The sequence below is a fragment of the Cebus imitator genome, unplaced genomic scaffold, assembly GCF_001604975.1.
Source record: "Cebus imitator isolate Cc_AM_T3 unplaced genomic scaffold, Cebus_imitator-1.0 Scaffold174, whole genome shotgun sequence".
Taxonomy (NCBI): Eukaryota; Metazoa; Chordata; class Mammalia; order Primates; family Cebidae; genus Cebus; species Cebus imitator.
In genome coordinates this window covers 1,656,429-1,677,363 of record NW_016107489.1, presented here as the reverse complement: position 1 = coordinate 1,677,363, position 20,935 = coordinate 1,656,429, and the positions used below count along the sequence as shown (strand labels likewise).

Here is a 20,935-nt window from a genome sequence, read left to right as displayed (position 1 = left end):
TCAAGCATCAGGATGTTAATAATAAAAGAGACAGAGGCTAAACAAACAGGGCAGTCACTCTACCCCCTTTCCAGTTTCCAATTTTTAGGAATTCAAGTTTATTCAAAAGGTTTATATGTAATTCCATAACTACCATCTCTCTTCTTCAATAATTTCAGGATGATAGTTTTAAACAACTTTAAAGGTTGAGCCTCTTCTGAATTTCCTACGTGTTTCTGTGTTCTTTTACAAATGGCCACCTCTTCAAGAGTCAACTTTACCTGTGTAAGGTCTGCAAGGCCATCCTCTCTCAGATACAAGGAACACTGAGGAATACTTCATTCATTCCGTAGAGGCCCTTAATTATGTGGAAACTGAATGCACTCTCCTAAGATTCTCTAAAATACTTTCTGTTCAATCAGTTACAGATAGGCCAATGGCCCAAGAAGTATAACCTTTCCTTTTCATAGTGTCATGGGCACTGGCAATCACTTCCTTGTGGACGTTTTCCCACTTGCTCCAGATCTGGATCAATTCCTTTATCTGAGTTGAGATGCTTCAGAGAGACACCCACAATATTCATGCCACTCCACACAGGAACACTTGAGTCCTGATGCTCTCCAAAGATCCACCCATGGCAGCTTCCAGAGTGAATACTAAGCCTTTGCACAGTCAAGAAATGGAAGTGGGCAGTGTCCAGATTATAGCCATTTTCAATAATACGGATTTTGGAAGATGTATTCAACCTCCAAGCTACATAAATGAAGATATCCACTGGACTGGAAACCATCACTTTGCAGCAGGGCTATATTGGGTAATATTAGAAATCAGTAATTTAAGGATGGCCACGTTTAGACTGACTGAAGTGTTTCGCCTTTCTCCTGGCATGCACCTGATATGATAATCACTAGGTTGGAGTTTGCAGAGATAAGATAATCTGTGCTGGAAACGATATTTGGCAGTTTCAAGAAAGGACTGCCATGTTCAAGGTTCACTGTTTCACACCCTTCAATTCACTGTTATCAACATCTACAAAGACAAGTTCATTCTGCAAGTCTTTTAATAACATGGTGATTGCACAGTCCATGTCATCTGATACAGTTCTTATAATAGAGACCTTACCGTGATGAATAAACTCCTTTGAAGCAAAATTCTCAACAACTTCAGTCTGGACAGTTACCATCACATAACCAGAGGTGGGAAGGGCCAGCTGACCCCGTGATGCGCATTCTCTGTTGGTGACACAGATTCATCCCAGAGCCAAGAAAATTTGCTCCCATTGTGCCTACACTCCAGCTGGACTGCAGGACTCCTGCAGCCCACCTCGGGGCTGCACACACAACAGGTGAATGGAGAAGAGAATGGAAGAAAGTGGCGGGCAAGCTACAGGTCGAGCTTGCTGGGGCAAGCAGAAAGAAGCTGCTTAAATGTTGAATGCCTTTCACTTTACCTCAGCTACTGCGGCTACCAAGCAAGGCCATGCTCAGCTCCCTGCACACAGGCCTCATGGGGGCCTCCGGAATGTGCTTCTGATGTGTGCTCAGGTTAAAGCAGTAAAAGGACTTCTTCTTTAGCTCTGTGTGAATTCTGAAGAATACAAACACGTATTCTCTTCAATATCTGGCATGGGTAAGAGGCCAACCCAAATCTCTGGAATTATTCATTTTCTGTTTTTAGTAGGTATGGCAAGTCAGACCCACTCTGGCTCCTGAGCCTACAGCTTAAGCATCACTGGGTCTAATTCCCTTTCTTTCTCTCTCCTTTTTTGGGACATTCCAATTTCCCCTCTAATACATCATGTCCAGGATCCTTAATCCTAGTCCGTGGTTTCCTGATATCTCTCTAAAAAACACAGCAACTAGAGTGAAACATATGGCTTAGATAGGGTCTAACCAGTGCGGAATCCAGAGGATGTCTCCTTCCCACGTCCCAGGACTACATTTCTGTACAGAGGCTCTAGCCTATTAGCCTACTAGCAGCATCATCAGATGGCTACGTAAAACCACAAGATCCTCTTTTAAGGAACTGTCGCCAAATGTCTCCATTCTAAACTGGTGCAATTAATTTTGGAACCTGTATTTTCCCAGACTGCCTTAGCAGAGAATTTTGTATGCCTGGTAAATGACAGTAGTTAATAAATATTTATAGGGTTTGTGTCAATATTTTGCTACCTTATGGCTACTTACTAGCTTAATGCCTCTGAACCTTAGTTTTTTTTTTCATTGGAAAACGGGAAAATAGTACGTTCCCTGGTAGTGCTATAACAGGTTCATATGAGATAATGCATGTAATGTAAGGTGATGTTATTATCACAGGCAATCTAGGTTTTAATTCCACACTAGAAATGTAATTATAACTACTAAACCCATAATCACAGAAACTACAGCCTACAGGTCCTACAACTATCCCAAACATAAAATTATCTACCCACATTTCAATCAGAAAACATTTTACAATTCTTTTCCCCACAAAAGATGTTCAAAGTTTGCTTTTATTGCCCTCTAGTGGTTGCTATAAAAAAAGACATAACCACATTATTTTGTTTTTCATTTTGATTTTTGAGATGCCAGACACGGTATCTTATAAATGTAAATTTTGTTAGGTTGCACACATTCCTGTCAGCTGGCAACCTTTACAAAATCAGCCTATAGGGAGAGTACCTAACACTGTGTCCTGCACAATACAGAGGTACACTGCCCACGCACTGTTAGCCATGCATTGATTTTACTAGGTCTTTACTCCGAATCTACTGACTTAAAATAGTAATCTATCTTTATTCATTCATTATATATTTATAAGATATATATTATGGGTCAGGTAAGCAAGACAGATGTCGTCCTGGCTTACCATGTAGTGAGGAAAATGGAGTATTAAACATGTCTTTAAAAATTAGCATGGTAAATTCTGTCAGTATATGAAGCTCATGAAGAGGGGTACCTAACTTGGAGGTGTTGCTGTGTGTCTTGGGAAGGTGGAGCAGGAATGGTGAGAAAAGGCATTTGGAGAATATAAGAAGTCGGTGGGGTGGGGAAAGTTTTCAGGAGAGGATATAACGTCAGATATAGTTACATGAGGGAGCAAACACTGACTTTTAGAGATATGGCTGGACAAGTTAAGAGGAAGCTGTACTGAGGAATTTAGACTTTATTTGGACGGTTAAGTTATAACCAATGGACTCTGAAAAAAGCATGAATCTATGACTTCGATTTTAATATCTGATTTGTAAACTTGTATTAAAGGGAAGCCTTAGGCTGGGTAAGGCGGTTCACACCTGTGATCCCAGTGCTGTGGGAGGACTGCTTGAGGCCGAGCATTCAAGACCAGGCTGGGCAACATGGCGAGACCCTGTATCATCTGAAAAATGTTTTAAAAATTAGCTGGGCATGGTGATGCATTCCCATGGTGCTAGCTATGTGGGAGGTTGAGGTGGGAGGATTGCGTGAGCCCAGGAACTCAAAGGTTTGGTGAACTGATTGTGCTACTTCACAATCCAGCAACAGTAAGACTCTGTCTCTAATTAAAAAATAAATAAATAAAATAAAGGGAAGTCTTTGTTCACAACATATGTTTAGTTGTAACTCATCAACAATTAATTGTTCAAAAATGCTTCAGGGCATTCTTTTTTATCATACAAAGTCCTCTCAAACACATTCATTCCTAGCTTATTGGAGCTGGAAGTTTAAAGATGCTGTCTCCATCTTTTCACTTTACAGAGCAGTGAGAGGATCAGGAGTTCGTTCAGGTTGCCCCGAGTAACTGAATGGTTGCTCCTGGGAACTGTTTGCGTTTCCTAGCCTACTCCAGTGCTCAAACTCCTCATCCTGTTTATTCAGAGGCCCAATAGTCTTCTGCATCTCATGTCTTGATGGCCTGGGCTACTGATAATTCTTGAGCACCCCTGCTTTTCAACACTTCTGCACTGACTTCATGTTCCTCCTTTGCAGCCTGATGAAAAAAATGGTTATCTTAGACTTGCAGTGAGGATCTGGGAAGGTCTTTCCATTACTAAGGAAAACATGAATCCTCCTCAGGATACATGGTGAGGTTCTGCTTCTTCTATGGAACTCCCTTGCCTCACTGGTGTAGTTCAGGGTGGACCTGCTCATTTCTTCTCTTAGACTACAAGCATCCCAAGGACACGACACATGGCTTAGTCATCACTACATTCCACATAGCAAGGTGACACAAACACAGAAGCCCCTATCGCATTTGCTGTAGACAGGAATGAGAGGATAAATGAATAAACAGAGGAACGGAGTGAAATATCTTATTTCCTAGCAGGAGGTTTAAATCTATGTTACAAGGGAATGAAAGATACATATTTTTTTCCTTCAGGGAAAAGATGATGAGCTACCCAAGGTGAAAAGACAAGAGTCTCTGACAAGTAAGCAAAAATTGGCCGGGCGTGGTGGCTCACGCCTGTAATCCCAGCACTTTGGGAGGCTGACACAGGTGGATCACAAGGTCAAGAGATCGAGATCATCCTGGTCAACATGGTGACCAGGATGCTTAGTCTGTACTAAGCATACAAAAAAATTAGCTGAGCATGGTGGCGCGTGCCTTTAGTCCCAGCTACTTGGGAGGCTGAGGCAGGAGAATTGCTTGAACCCAGGAGGAGGAGGTTGCAGTGAGCCGAGATTGCGCCATTGCACTCCAGCCTGGGTAACAAGAATGAAACTCTCTCTCAAAAAAAAACAAAAAACAAAAACAACAAAGTAAGCAAAAATTAAAGTTGCACTCTTTGTCATAAGAAAGGACTATGAATATGAAGGTAAGAAGACATTAGAGAAGAAAAGTCAGGTAAAGGGGAAAGAGAAATTTGGGTACCATAAGAGAGTGCCTAAGGACTTCAAAATCAGAGATACCTGATGCTCACTTTTGGTTTTTACATGTGTGATGCAAATCCACTGCTATTTTTTTGAGGCCTAAGTCCTGTCTGCTACACACAAAGGAGATGCTAAGGAATACTTACTTGCATTTATGTTAGATACAGAAACAGTGTAATTTTCTTTGATGTTCTAAATTCCAGAGACAAGTGACTCGGTTCCATGTGTACCTGATTATGATCACAAGCCCCGCAACACAGTACTCAGTCAGCATGGAGACAGACCCCTCTCCTGCTCCAATAAAAGGAAAACATAGGCTAGGAGTGGGGGTGGACACCTGCAATCCCAGCACTTTGGGAGGCCAAGGCAGGTGGATCACCTGAGGTCAGGAGTTTGAGACCAGCCTGGTGAACATGGTGAAAACCTGTCTCCATTAAAAATACGAAAACTAGCCGGGCATAGTGGTACATGCTTATAATCCCAGCTACTTGGGAGGCTGAGGCAGGAGAACACTTGTACCCAGGAGGAGGAGGTTATAGTGAGCTGAGATTGCCCCACTGCCACCACATTCCTGCCTGGGCGACAGAGTGAGACTCTGTCTCAAAAAATAAAAAAAAGAAAAAGAAAACTGTAGCCTTCATTCTTCTGAATGCGATCATAAATTTGGGAGTAGAATAATAAAAGTGCATGAAAAACTAGTCACAGCTTAGTACAGTTAAGGTCCCACACAAAAATCCGAGAGATTAAAGCAATAAATGTTTCTGGAATTTGTTTTACAGCAGCATTGGTCCATTAGGAAAGTTTCCCTCCAGGATAGATCCTGAACACAGAGAAATAAGAAATTAAATTATAAGGAAGATTAACTGTTGGCCTTTTGCTGACCCCTCAATTTCTCTCCTTCAAGCAGGAGAATTACAGGTCAGTCTAAGGTTCAAGAAGGAGTAACATTTCTCATTTTGAGCTTTCTCAAGAAATCTTGGCTCTTATTGCTCCCGGGTGATTCCTAGCAGTTTGTTGTGTTTAAAAATAGGACCCTCACAATGAAAAAAAAAGCAACAAAGCCACAAATATTACTTTCAGATTTGAATTCAACTTAAATTCATTGAGTTAATATTTTAAAAAGCTATCTTTATGATAACAGCCAGTTTTAATACTGTGATCAAATACAATCACCAGTGTGAAAACAGCAAAGGGCCAACGACCACGTGCTTCCAGTTTGATGCAAAATCTTTTACTGCCATCTTGTGGATTTTTAGGAAATAATCCCAGTCACTATGTTATTTATTGTCTTATGGGAATAACAGGTTCATAGGCCACAGTTTATGAAAATAACTGAAAAAAAGTATAAGAAAAGAGCAGCTAAAGCGTCAGATTTCTATTTAATATTATCACTTTGTATTCACTACTAAGCATCTCTGAGGCATGATTTCTTCATAAAACGTTGGTATTATAACAATAGCATCCCCTGCCTATCCCAATATTGCCATAAGAATAAAAATTTTAAATTGCTCTGCAAATCAAAAGAACTAATCAGAGACAACCAATTATTTTCACTACTATTAGTGATATTAGAATGACGTTACCTAAGTATTTTATATGTAACAAGGTAAACTACAGTTCAGGCTGAGAAGTCCGGACCTTGGTACTTGCTTTCAGAGAGTGATTTGTCTTATGGTTTATGGCTTGCAGGGCAAGAAAGTGGATGTTTCAAATGAAAAGACTCCCTGGGGCAGAAAATAATGTGGGCTGACAACTGAGGAAGGGACTGTTTTCTTTTTACTGATTCTCTGATGAGCAAGTGGGCCCTGACACTTCAAAAGCACAGCAGATGTGTAGTACAGAAAGACCTTTGTCCAGTGAAAAATGCTATCCTGGGATCCTACTGATGGATCCACATTTAGTTATTCTCTTGTAAGTTATTCATCCAGATTTCTCTCTCCCAACCAACTGACACTTAAAACTACAAAAATAAGGCAATAAGTTGGCTCATAGATGTCATGGACAACTTACAATCATCTAGGCTTGGCATGGTGGCTCATGCCTGTAATCCCAGCACTTTAGGAGGCCGAGGAGGGTGGATCATGAGGTCAGGAGTTCAAGACCAGCCTGGCCAAGATGGTGAAATCCCATCTCTACTAAAAATACAAAAATTAGCTGGGTGTGGTGGCGGGTGCCTATAACCCCAGCTACTCGGGAGGCTGAGGCAGAGAATTGCTTGAACCCAGGAGAACTGCCCTCCGGCCTAGGTGACAGAGTATGGACTTTGAGTATGGACTGCCTCAGACATAAGCAAACTGCCAAATTCAATTCTCTTGTGAAGGCCTGCATCACAGAAAGAGCAGAGCTTTGTAATCAGAAGCAACAGTGTTCCAAATACCACCATCATTACTGATCATCTGTGTGATCTTGGACAAATTATTTAATTTCTCTGAGCCTTTAACCCAACAAGCTTGTTGGGACAATTCAGGGAAATCATAATGCAGTATCCAGCAACATGCTCGGTGCTGAGCATATATTCAATATAGGTTAGGGATTTTATCTCTAATTCTCTACTGTTTTTGCTTTCTTGGGCCTTCTTTGTTGGGAAACTTCCCTTTCAGAAGCCTTCTTACTCTCCCAGGCTGATCTAAGTTTAGCCTCTCCTTTATACCCATGTGGTCCCTGGAACTTAGCACTAGCATTTCCATGTTACATTGGAAATAACTTATTTATTCATCTGTCTCCCTTCGGCTACATGTTCACTGAGGCCACAACGTTTTTTTCACATCGTATCCTCAGTGTCTAGTAGCTTCTGGCACTTAGTGAATGTCTCTGAGCTCTGCAGACAAGATTTTCGGGTGAAGATATTACTTCTGTCAAATAAAATGCTTGCAAGAGGTTTTCTGGAGATTATGACAGAATTTTCAAAAAATATGTTTCACTTGATAGTAATTTATATTCAAAGACTAAAAATGTTATTAGGTTAAATAAAGTTAAAATATGCTGTAACAGCATTTAAAAAATTTGCTACAGGACTTCTCAGATCCTTTATTGGATTATGAACCTTTTTTTTTTTTTTTTTTTTTTTTGAGACGGAGCTTCGCTCTTGTTACCCAGGCTGGAGTGCAATGGCGCAATCTCGGCTCACCGCAACCTCCGCCTCGTGGGTTCAGGCAATTCTCCTGCCTCAGCCTCCTGAGTAGCTGGGATTACAGGCATGCGCCACCATGCCCAGCTAATTTTTTTGTATGCTTAGTAGAGACAGGGTTTCACCATGTTGACCAGGATGGTCTCGATCTCTTGACCTTGTGATCCACCCACCTCAGCCTCCCAAAGTGCTGGGATTACAAGCGTGAGCCACCGCGCCCGGCCTGGATTATGAACCTTTTTATGGAGCATTTCACACATCCAGCATTGTACAGAGTTTTGGAAGTACCACTGTGAGAAAGGCGGGTGTTTCCCCTGGTGTCACTGAGTTAAGTTTCAGACGTTTGAAAGCTGCTTAGTTGAATCTTTTGAGTAGTCATCTTGTGAGTTAGGTGTTACAAGTCTGATGTTAAGTACGTGGTTCCCAATGTACTATTTTCACCGCAAATTGTGGCATACAGTGTCTTTATGAGACACTGAGTAAGCAGGACTTAAGGAATGTAATTGGAAAGCAATGTTAATTTTGTTTCCTATGAGGTTACTAAGTGCCCACAAATTTTATTTACTGTTTTTCTTTGACATATATTACACAGAGGAATTCTATATGAGACAATGGGGATGCTTTTTAAGTGAAGCTTGGGGCAATTCATGAGTTATCTGGTCCCTTTTAGATAATGGAGGGTTTTCCTTATCTACTCCAAGTTCATTTTCAGAGGAAATTCAGTGAACAGGATGGAGGTAGGAAGGAGCTCAACAAGAGTGGGCAAGGCTGCTGTGTTCCCACTCAGTCATGTGGCTACTTCTTTTGGTACAACAGTGAAACACATTTGTATATGGTTTGTTAGTAAATACCTGCTGTCCTGAGCCCTCCTGAGTGACCCACAACTCTGGCTGCCTGGAAGTTCCCACCTTCCTGCTGTCCGATATCTGGCACTACAGCTATTCATTGTCTGGACTGGTGCCAGGGTTGTGCTAAGGTGTGAAAATTCTGAATAGCATCCCTGACCACAGGTAAAGAAAAATCCAGGGTGGCTGAAGCATCAGTGAGAGCAGGTGAAGTATTGTGGATGGGGCCAGCCATCCAGGAGGCAGGGGCCAGACTCTGCAAACCTTGTGGCCTATGTTAACAATCTGAGACTTTAAGAACAGCAGGACACCATTGAAAGGTTTTAAAGAGAGCAGGAAAAGGGTATGATCAGATATGCTTTTTGTCCAGTTTGCTCTTTCCAAAAGCTGGAAATCTGTATGTGATGTGTGACGTTTGTATGCACTGGGCAATCATCAGGAATAAAGGACTCTGCCTATAGTCAGGCCCTACTGAATCCCCACCCTTGGGTGGCTGGGCCAGGAGTCAGCCTGGATGGCGGGGCTCTGAAATCAAGGCTGAGCAAGAGTAAATCCACTGTAGCCCCTTCACAGGTCACATCCACTTTCATTTGAAGTGGTCCCACGATGAGGGGAGCTGTGAGCTCTGAGTTATGCAGGAAGAAAGATCCAGTAAGGTGGGGAGAAGTCTAAGTGGGCTCCATAATTAATAGAGGCAAAAGCCAGAAATGACTGAAGAGTCAACGGGTCTAGAGGTAGTGGGTTAAGGAGAGGGCGCAAATGCCGGCAACGAGCAGGCTGGTTTGCAGAGGCAACTTTCACATGGTTTCTGGACGAGAGCTCTAAATTTAACTGATCGGATTTAGGGCAATAAGTTTTTACCTCCTCAAAAACAGCATCAATTCCACTTAGTTAGATTTCACTTCCAAATTTAACAGTATGTCTTGGCTGACACAGAACCTTGAAATTTCTAAAACCTTACTGATACTTGTTCCTGAGGGGTGGGTAGTGGTGTAGCTGGAGTTTGGGTGACTCCAAGTTTTGATGACAAGAGAAAAGAAGCTGAACGTGTTGCTGACGTGAAAGGGTTTATAAGATGTCTGGTTTAAGCTGTTTGGCTTTTGGGGATAGGTGAAATGAGAGCACTGAGTTGTGGAGATGAGACTTGTCGCTAATACTGGATAGATCCCCGATCCTCTTTAGTATTTTAGAGAGTGCTTGTTTCAGGAACACACAGAGGGAGAGAGAGTTTCTTCATCAGTACTGAAAACTAGGAAAGCAAGATTCCTCCATGGGACTGGGAGCCAGAGCCAGGGCCAGAGAGGAAGGGCATGGCAGATATGGCGTGGTGACTGGAAGGGATAAGGTTTGTCGGGTTGTATGAGGACCACTTCAGGAAATCCAAGAAACAATCTGGAATATCTTTACTGGGGATGGTGGTGGCGAGGAGGAAGCCAGAACCACAGAAGAGATTTAGAGATGTTATTTGAGGTAATAATATAGGGTGACCCTAACAGTACCCAAGTTGGTGACTAGTGTGTATAGTGCTCATATTCCATTTAACTAACTTGAAAATAGACCTGGCAAATCAAGTCCTTCCCTTCTGCACGGTTTTAAACATGAAGATCACCTGAAAATTTTTGAAATACCCACATGAGCTGTGACTCATTTTTACTCTTTCTAAATCAATAATGCAATTTAAATTCTAATTTGGAAATTCAGTTACCGATTGTACCTTCAGTTCAACAGCTGCAGCATTTCACTTTCGGCAACACACATTCCCAATCACGTATCTTGGAACACAGTTTGTTAAATGCTTAAAGGCCATCAAGAATGAGCTTTGGAGTTAGCAAGTCAGCTGGGGTGATCATTTTTAGACGCCAGATGAATGAATAAACTGAAATTGCTTAGAGAGACAGGAAATAATCTCTTTCTGGGAGTGTTGCTTCTCTGTGCTCTGTTGCACATTTTTTCCTAACAAAGCACTCAAACAAATAATAAGAGAAGCATTAATGAGAGAAGCATTTCTATCTTTCCTTCTGCAGAAAGACAGCCTGAGGAGGTAACCGCACTAGTTTATGTGACTGCATGCTGAATGCCCTAAATTCTCCTTCATGAATACTTCAAGAATAAGATTCAGTTATTCAATTTTTTCTGCAACAGATCCCTGAGAAATAGAATACATAAAAGAGAAATTAGAAAAGATCACTCATAATACGTGTATAAGATGTAGCCCTAGGTGACGATTTCTTTGTCTTTGAGCATCTTAACTACTTTAATTTTGGAATTCCAGTGGGCACAAGGGTTAGGCCTGGTATAAATCCCGGCAATGGAGCTTCGGGACCCTCCATCTTCAGATTGCTAAGTAATATGTTTTGACAATGCATGAACACCAGAGGGCACCCAAAACTGTAAAACATAGTAAAAGGCTACTTCCCTTTCTGTATAGGCAAAGAATGTAGGAAATGGTCAATTATAGGAATTATAAAAATCAACCAGGCATGGTGGTGGGCGCCTGTAGTCCCAGCTACTCAGAAGGCTGAGGCGGGAGAATCGCTTGAACCCAGAGGTTGCAGTGAGCCAAGGTTGTGCCACCGCAGTCCAGCCTGGACAATAGAGCTAGACTGAAATACTAATAATAAAAAATCTACTCGAGCATTTCCCACTTCTGATATCCTGTAAGATACTCCTTATGCAGGATTTGGTGGTCGAAATGTTTGTGAAAACCATAGACTTCATCTGCCCTAGGAGATTTCCAATGCACACACATAAACATGTTTTTTAGAAGTTCTTCAGTGAAGAAGAAGTACAAAGGAACCTGCTATAGTAGCAATCTACTACAATCCTGCTGTTCAGTGTTCTGTAAAACACACTTTGGGAAATGCTGATCTAGTCCAGTCCCTCTCCCAAAGAAGGAACAGCTCAAACTATCCAACAGAGGCCTTCCTTTTACATGGGTATCCAAACGTTTTTAAAAAATTCAGATACATTCTTAAAGCAGAGTTAATAGGAACAGCCCCATTTATTGAATATTTATACTATGACAGGCTGTATTTTAAGTGTTACTGTCTCTTCTCTTTCTTCTGTGTGTGTATATGTGTATGTGTTCATACACATACACATACGATACCCAGCACATAGTAAATCATGAATAACTAAATTACCTAGGAAGATTCTATAGTCCATGTGAGAGAATAGAAATGAACATTCTGCCCCTGATTAGAAAGTCTCTTATCTATGAAGAACACTTGAGAACAAAGACATATCTCCCAGATCCCTTCCCTGGGGATTCTACTTCATTTCTCTGAAATTACCATATTATTGTTAATATGACTTATTCGCAAATAAATCTTACATGACCTAGTAATATGTATTAAGTTTTATTTAGCTCTTTTTTTTTTGAGACAGAGTTTTGCTTTGTCACCCAGGCTGGAGTGCCCTGGTGTGATCTTGGCTCCCTGCAGCCTCTGCCTCCCGGGGCTCAACCGATTCTCCTGCCTCAGCCTCCCGAGTAGCTGGGATTACAGGTGTGCCCCACCGCACATGGCTAATTTTTGTATTTTTAGTAAAGACAGGGTTTCACCACGTTGGCAAGGCTGGTCTCGAAATCCTGACCTCAAGTGATCCACCGGTCTCAGCCTCTCAAAGTGCTAGGATTATAGGCATTAGGCACCAGGTCCAGAAAGCTCTTGTTATTTAGAGTTTTTGCTTTGTACTTTTCAGGAAGGTGGCTTGCCCCTATAGGTCCAGTGCAAGTTATAGATGAAAATGTTTTATCTTCCATATTCCATTGTTAGTAATTCTTTTGTGCCATTTTGCTTTCCACGTTGTAATGTTTGCACTTCTCAAGCTTGTTTATTCTTTTCTCTCAATGTTAAGCAATGAAATTCCAACAGTGAACCTTGAAACTAGCCACTTTCTAGCTAGCTACAGGCGAAATACATTTTGACATACCAAGTAGAAATGTTCCCTCTTCTCTCTCAACTGAAAAAAGCAGATAATATTTTCCTCATCAAATGTATTCGCAAATGTTATACATAAAAAGGATATGCTGTGTGAACTTCAAAGGTTGTTATGTCCTGTGAATTACAATATCTAAGAGGACTATAACTCTGATTGGTTGCCTTATTTATTACGTGGCCCTGGTAATAATATTTAAATGGATAAATTGATTTTTGAAGCAGAAATACTTCAGAGTTTTCTTTGTCAAGCCATACCAGCTCATTCCTTCTCTCTCACATGTGTGGAGGTTAAAACAAATCAAGCCTATGGCTTGGTGGATTTTTTATTTAAACAGCATTAGAGAATCTAATATCATCCTTGTGCCTCAATTTCTCTATGCTTAAAATGAGCATAATAAGGCACAGTGTTGTTAGAAGACTGAATTAGTAACAACAGTGACTGACTCAAAAGTAGCACGTTAAGTATGAGTTCTTTATTGTTGGATGCGTTCCCCAATGTGATGTACACAGTGTGGTGTGCACCATGTAGATGTGCCATAGAGACTGTTGACAAGATTTTGAAAAGAGACTGTGCCGTGAGGAGGAAGAACGCTGACTTTGTGTGCAGCTTCACAGTCAGTAGCTGTGGAGACGCAGACAGATCATTTAGCCTCTCTGAATCCCTTTTTTCCTGATCTGCAAAATGAGAGTAATAAGAATAACCTATCCTGCCACTTAGAATGCCTTAGAGGATCTCTAGAATTAATGGATGTGACAGTGCTTTGAGTCTGGGAACATTTAATGACAATATGAATGCTGATTGTAATGAAATGACAAAGTGGTCCTCCAGAATAGAGATGTTAAGCCAGGATGATGAAGGTATGTTAGCATGCTCTAGGTAGAATCAGAGTCAATCTCTCAGGTTATAGTGATTTCTTAATGTGCCACCATATTTATTCAACACTTTTTCATTTAATAAACACTTTTTTTAAGAGACTGCTATGTGCCAGGCATTGTGCTAAATACTGAGGATAGAACATCATGTAAGATAGAGAATTTGCTTTAAGATACCTTACCACCTAGTACAGGAAGACAGACATGTAAATGTATATGGGCAATATGGTTTGATAGCTGCCAGTCATCTCTTATATCTCACGTAAGTGCTGACGAAGTAGGTCAGGGAAGGAGCTTAAGGGATGATGCTCAGCTCTTGGATGGCAGAACAAGGTCCTAATGTAGTACCTTACACTGTCTCTCCCATTCTCAACATCCTTCCAGAGAGCTGCAAGCTGATGAGTGGGCAGAGCCTTTCAAATGTGAGAGGACCACAGTGACACGTATGGGACCAGAGTGACACGTATGGCAAGGCCATCCATGCAAACTGCTGGAGACCTTACTAAAGCCAACTTACTGCTGGAGACCTGACTAAAGTTCAAAGTTTATCTTCCTCTGAAATGGGGCAGTACCTTTCAGAGTGATTGTGAGAAGCATAAACTAATAGCTATGCAAGAAGTCAGAGGTCTATTGAGCAATGTAGTGCCTATAGCCACCAATACTGCTTGCTTAAGCATTTGCTAAGAGAGTAGATCTTACGTTAATTGTTCTTATCACAAAAGGAAAACATTAATAACAGAGAAGAGAATAGGAGGAAACTTTTGGAGTGATGGATGTGTTTATGGCATAGATTGTGGTGATGCTTTCACGCTTGCATTCATATCTCCAAATTCGACATTAAGTATCTACAACTTTTTCTGTCACGAATCTTATCTCAGTAAAGTAGCCTTGAAAATTACTTATGAAATAATATCCTTTGCACCAACGCGGATACCACAGGAGGCTATTATCTTAAGCAAATTAACACAGGAACAGAAAACCAAATACCACATGTTCTTACTTACAAGTGTGAGCTAAACACTGGATACTCATAGACATAAAGACACCAACAATAGAAACTGGGGACGCCTAGAGTGGGGAGAGAGGGAAAGGGGAAATGATTGAAAAACTAATTACTGGGTACACTAGGATCACTACCTGGGTAATGGGATCAACTATACTCTCGACCTCAGCATTACGTGATATACCCATATAAGAAACATCACGTGTACACCCGAATTTAAAAGTGGAAATTATTTTAAAAGTTAAAAAAAAAGGTGTTCAATACATTGTTGCTGATAATTCTTGAACTGAGTTGAATGGTGCCACTGCTACAACTTAGTACCATCAGCAAACTGTATATAGCACTATCTTATGCATTTTTTTTTACATCTGCACCAAACTATACACATTATAAAGGTGCAGTGTTTAGAGTATGGTCACGAGTTTTGGGAGAAAATCTGTTTTTTAAATAAAATAAGTAACATATCATTTTAAAAAGGCATGCTTCTCAACAGTCTGTTGGATGCAAATGCGTCTCAGAGCATCTAGAAGAAAACATTAGCAACTTCACCTTTATTTGATGGACGTAAGTGCAACAAGCCTCAAGCACCTGAACATCATTTAAACTGTGACATGTAGACCAGGTGCGGTGGCTCATGCCTGTAATCCCAGCACTTTGGGAGGCTGAGGTGGGAGAATCACCTGAGGTCAGGAGTTTGAGAGCAGCCTGGCCAACATGGCGAAACCCTGTCTCTACTTAAAATATAAAAACTAGTTGGGTGTGGTGGTGGCCACCTGTAATCTGAGCTACTTGGGAGGCTGAGACAGGAAAACTGCCTCAACCCGGGAGGTGGAGGTTGCAAGTGAGCTGAGGTTGTGCCACTGCACTCCAACCTGGGCAAGAGAAAGAATAAGACTCTGTCCCAAAAGAAACAAAACAAACACAAACAAACAAAAATGTGACATGTACCTGAAGCCATGATGCTCTCATCCATTTTCCTTTGTAATTAAGATTCTTCTGGTGTCATAATTGAACATTATGACTTTTCACTGATGGTGTCAAATACGGAGGGAATAAAGATTAAAGAAACATACTCACCGATAGGATCTGGTCTCCTCTCTGGAGCTCCCCACTTAGGTCTGCTGGTCCACCAGCCAGAATGAAGGATACAAAAATACCTTCTCCATCTTCCCCACCTACAATGTTGAAGCCCAGGCCAGTGGAGCCTTTGTGCAGGACCACCTTGCGGGGTTCTCTGCAGAAAGAAATAGAGAACACAGCTTAGAGGATGATCCATTTAAGATTTAGGTTGCTTTTACTTTCACTGGGACAAATGATATCAGCAATTTCCTACTTATAAGGTTGTTTCTCAAATTAACATTCACATATCAAGAAAGAGGCTAATATTAGGAATGTTTGAGTTCCTCACTGTAACAACAGCCAAAATATCATGTAAAATCATTCCTTCATTCTAAAAAGGTTTCTTAAACAATCTTTACTTCTATTTTTGTTTAAAACATCTGTTTTTGTATTGCGCACCACAGTAGTACTCAGTAGGACGGACATACACAAAAGGATAGAGGGATTTCTGGGGACAAGAGACTAGGTTGAATTCCCAGATCATGAAAGACCTTATATGCCAGGTTGTGGGTTTGCTGTTTGTTTGATTGTTAATTAAAATGTACTGTGTAAGCCATGGGGACTCATTGGAAGATTCTGAGACATTAAGAATATTTAAATTCATTTTAGAAAATTAACAGATGGTCCTATGGAGGGCTGATGGAAGGGAAAGTACAGATATGACGGGAGGTGGGAAAATCATTTGGGATACTGTCTAGTAATCCAGCTGTGAGGAAGTCACAGCCTGAACAAGGGTGACAGCAGGGAGAATTTTAAAAAGGGTAACATGAAAGGAAATTTGAAGGGAGAAGCAGTAGGTCCAGAGATGACTCAGACATTGGAAAAAGGAGAGAGAGCAACTAGCAAAAAGAGAGATGAGTGGAATCCAGGATCATGGGATGAGTATGATTTGGACATACTCAGTTACAGGAAATAGTGGTATATCCACGCGGCAACATTCTGAAGCAGCTGGAGATGAAGGACAGGAATTTGGGTCTTTGGAGAGAACTATAAATACATATTTAAGGGTCATCAATGAAAAGGTCAGAGATCAAATTTTGAGCCAATAGTTCACTGAGTTTGTGTAGAGGTCAGAATAACATGGAATTGTAGAGTGTAAAAATTCTTAAAAGGCAGTTACTTCAAATTCTGTATCAGTAGTTTTAAAAAGTGTTCTGCAAGTCTTAGGCTTGAGCAAGTTGTTATTTGTATCATGCACCCTCCTCTCCCAAACATCTCAGTCTATCTTCTATTTTCCAGCTCTTAATGATGAAAGAATAAGAGCCATCCAATATACTTTATACTAATGACTACAAAAAGAATTTGTTATTTGCTATCACATTTTCATGCATCAAGTGATGCATTATGTATACATGCCTTATTATGAGGAAGAGTGTAAAATGCACATCACAACTTGAACTGTAAATAATAAATTAGATAACAACGCATTAAGTCAGAGATGAAGTGTCAAAGAGTTAACTCATTTCATTCTACAGATACTTTGTAAACACCTACTCTGCCAGGAAGGTGTTTCAAGTGCTCAGAATGTTTGCAAACAAAACAAATATCCCCGCCCTTGTGGGCTTACATTCTAATGAAGGTAGATCACGAATAAACAATAGATGCAATAAATAAGTTGATTATATACCATATTAGAAGGCAGTAAGAACTCTGGGTAGAAAAAAAATTGCAGGACAGTGTAGGAGGGATAGCTTGTGGCGAAGAGGGCCTGGGTAGGATGCATTGAGAAGGTGACATTTGAGAAAAGATTGAAGAGGTGAGGAAACTAATCATGTTACTGTAAAAAGGAAGAATATTCTGGCCAGAGGAAAGGAACAGCTAAACAGATCCTAATACGGAAGGGTGCCTGGTGTTGCCAAAGAAGATCTAGGAGGCCAATGTGGCTGAACTGAGTGAATGAGGAAGGGAGAATGGTAAGCGATGAAGTCACCGTATTAGTTTTCTACTGCTGAGTAACAAGTTACCACAAATCTAGCAGGTTAAAACCACAGCCATTATTCTCTTTCAGTTCTGTAGGTCAGAAGTCTGGGTGGACTTGACCATGTTGTCTACCTATGCTGAAGTTAAGGTGCCAGCCAGGCTGAGCTTTATTGCAAGTTTCTGGGAAAAAATCTGTTTCAAAATATATTTAGGTTGTTGGCAGAATTCAATTTTTTGTGGTTGCAGGGTTGTATTAGTCAGGGTTCTTCAGGGAAATAAAACCAATAGGCACCCACACCCACACCCCTACACACATCTATATTATATACATATACACAATAAGGAATTGGTTTTTATAGCTGTGGAGGCTGATAAGGCCCAGGATCTGCAGCTGACAAATTGGAGACCCAGGAGAGCCAGTGATATATATTAAATAGTTGCAGGCGGAGACTACGTGTGAAGGCAGAAGAAGACTGATGTCCCAGCTTGAGGACAATCAGAAAGCAGCAGCAAATTCTCCCTCACGTTGCTTTTTTATTCTATTCAGGCCTTCAGTGGACTAGATGAGGATCACACACTTTGTGATAAACAATCTGCTTTATGCAGTCTATTGATTTGCAATTTTATACCATCCAGAAACACCCTCATAGACATACCGAGGACAGTGTTTAACCAAATAGCTGAACACTCAATGACTCCATCAAGCTGACACATGAAATGAACCATCACAAGGAATAAGGTATCCATTTCCTTGCTGGCCATCAACTGGGGCCTGTCTCAGCTGCTAGAGGCCACCCGCATTCCTCACCACTTGGCTCCCTCTGTCTTCAAGCCAGTAATGGCACAATGAATCCTCTTCACATCTGGAAACTCTCTCTTCCTCTTCTCCAACTAGCTGAATAACTCTCTGCTTTTCAGGGGTTTATGTGATTAGGCCAGGCCTACCCAGATACTTTTCCTGTCTTAAGATTAACCGATTAGTAACCTTAACTACACTTGCAAAATCCCTTTTCTTCCGTAAGAACTTAATTGTGGGAGTAACACCAGGAGGTAGCTATCATGGGTCCCTCTTAGAACTTTACCTACCACTATCAGAGAGACAATAGTGCATTAATTAATCCTGTAGGGCCTTGTAGGCCATTTTAATAGCTTTGATTTTACTCTGAAAGAAATGGGGAGCCTGCTGGAAAAATAACTTGACCTGACTTCCATTTGCAAAGGATTCTTTTGCTGTAAAATAGACTCCTCTTGCAGCTGGTTGGCATGCGAGTTCAGCTCCCCCTTGGTCACGGAAATACCAGCGAGGGAGAGGCAGAGCATTCCACTCATTCTACCTCATCGCCACTAGGTGGGAGTAGAAGTTCAGCTCCTCCCTCAGATCCATGCACACCAACGGGGGAGAGAATATCGGGTGCTGAGTAGTACTGCCTTGATCACCTTATTCTGTTTCCTTACCTCCACATGGGGGTAGCAGCCCAGCTCCCCACAAGGCCCTGCTGATACTGCCCTAGCAGGCAGAGTGGTTTGCCATCTAGCAGTTTTCCTCTTTCGCCTTCTACTTCATTGCCACTGAGCAGGGGTGGAAATTAAGCTTCTTGCTGGTCCCCATCAACATTAGGAGTAGGGGAATGGAATGCCAAGTAACGCCATCTCATGCCAGCTTGTTGCTGCTGGGTAAGAGTACAAGTTCAGCTCCCCACTGGAAAGCGGAGTATTGACGAGCACCACCTCATACCCCCTTGTTCTGCCTATTTGCTGCCAGATGGAGATGCTGCCAGTTCTTGTTCTGCCTGCTGACAACAGCCTGGCGGAGGAAGTGGAAGGCCATCTTAGAGCTGCCTCTCCTGGCTGCCCCTGGTAGAGCCAGAAATCCAGCCCTCTGCACAGCACCGCTGACACTGCAGGGTTGAGGGGACAGGTTTTTCTTTGGTGTTTGACTAGCGTAGGTCAGTATTATCAAAAAGTTTTCCTGTTTTATTTGGCTATCTGTATTTTCCAGTCATTTATCTCAAGGGAGCAGGTTTTACTCGGAGCTCTTTTTGTCCATACTTATTGGCAGTTCCAGGCTGCAGTTCCTCCGGTGTTCCATTAAAAATACATAACGAGCAGAAAACAAAAATAAAGCAGAATAAGTCCTGGAAACTCATTACAGTATCCTTACTTTCCTTACCAGTCTGTTGCCTCCTCTCCAACTCTAAAGTCTTCCTATATTTGTTTTATTATACTCAAGGTTTTTTTGTTTTGTTTTGCTTTTTAAATAAGAGGGTGGGTGAGAGGGAAATGACATTTTAAAGGTAGAAGCCAACAGAATTTTGATGAAAAGGTTGTTGCCAAAATCTCCCGCTTCCCCCAGAATGAACACATGTATAGACATTCTCAGTGGGTCCAACAACATTGATGCTCTATACAGTATATATAGATGGAGGGAAGGGAGTGAGGAGGACTCTGACATTTGTCCTTGTGCTATATTGGGCTTGCTGCTCTACCCAAATCATCTGATTTATTCCTCAAAAAAAAAAAAAAAAAAAAGGTGTACACTGATGTTTGCAACTACTTTGAAACAGATCAGAAAGCAAAATAGATTGATGATTGGATAGATGGGTAGGTGTATGATAGAGCAAGTACAGAACAATGTTAATAGTGGAATCTAGGTGGCAAGTACATGGATGTTCATCGTAAAATCTTAAAAATTTTCTTTGTTTGAAAAATTTTATAATGAAATTATGAGTAAAATAAATAACCTGATGAAGAAATCATTAGAACTTTTTAGATTAGTGAAGCGAGACTACTTGCCTAAGTTCTTAACTGAGTTTAGTAAGTAGCAAAGGCAGGATTAGGACAGATTTTTCTGTCTCACAGTCCCAAAGTCTAGAATATGGTATATGCCAGAGATTGCAAACCAGCAAGTCAAAGGCTGAATCTGACTCACAATATTTACAAATGTTTGAATTAGTTGCCCAAGTTTAAAATTAGGAAAATTTGCATAAAATATGGATTTGTGGCTTCACATGAAAAAAATCCAGCCAGGCGCAGTGGCTCACACCTGGTATCCCAGCACTTTGGGAGGCTAAGGTGGGCGGATCACGAAGTCAGGAGATCAAGACCATCCTGGCCAACATGGTGAAACCCCATCTCTACTAAACATACAAAAATTAGTTGGGTGTGGTGGTACGTGCCTGTAATCCCAGCTACTCGGGAGGCTGAGGCACAAGAATCGCTTGAACCCAGGAGACAAAGGTTACAGTGAGCCAAAATCACGCCACTACATTCCAGCCTGGTGACAAAGCAAGACTCCGTCTCAA

The 20,935-nt window shown here is 41.3% G+C and overlaps 1 protein-coding gene across 28 annotated transcripts in view; it reads right to left on the bottom strand.

The window, feature by feature from the left end:
- Positions 1–20,935, bottom strand: part of DLG2 (discs large MAGUK scaffold protein 2) — a 1,831,252-nt gene that overhangs the window by 339,540 nt on the left and 1,470,777 nt on the right. For all 28 annotated transcript variants that reach the window (XM_037744434.1, XM_037744428.1, XM_017544957.2 and 25 more), the window contains one exon: positions 15,672–15,828. In XM_037744434.1, coding sequence (XP_037600362.1) covers positions 15,672–15,828 — 157 coding nt within the window. The remainder of the gene's footprint in view (positions 1–15,671; positions 15,829–20,935) is intronic.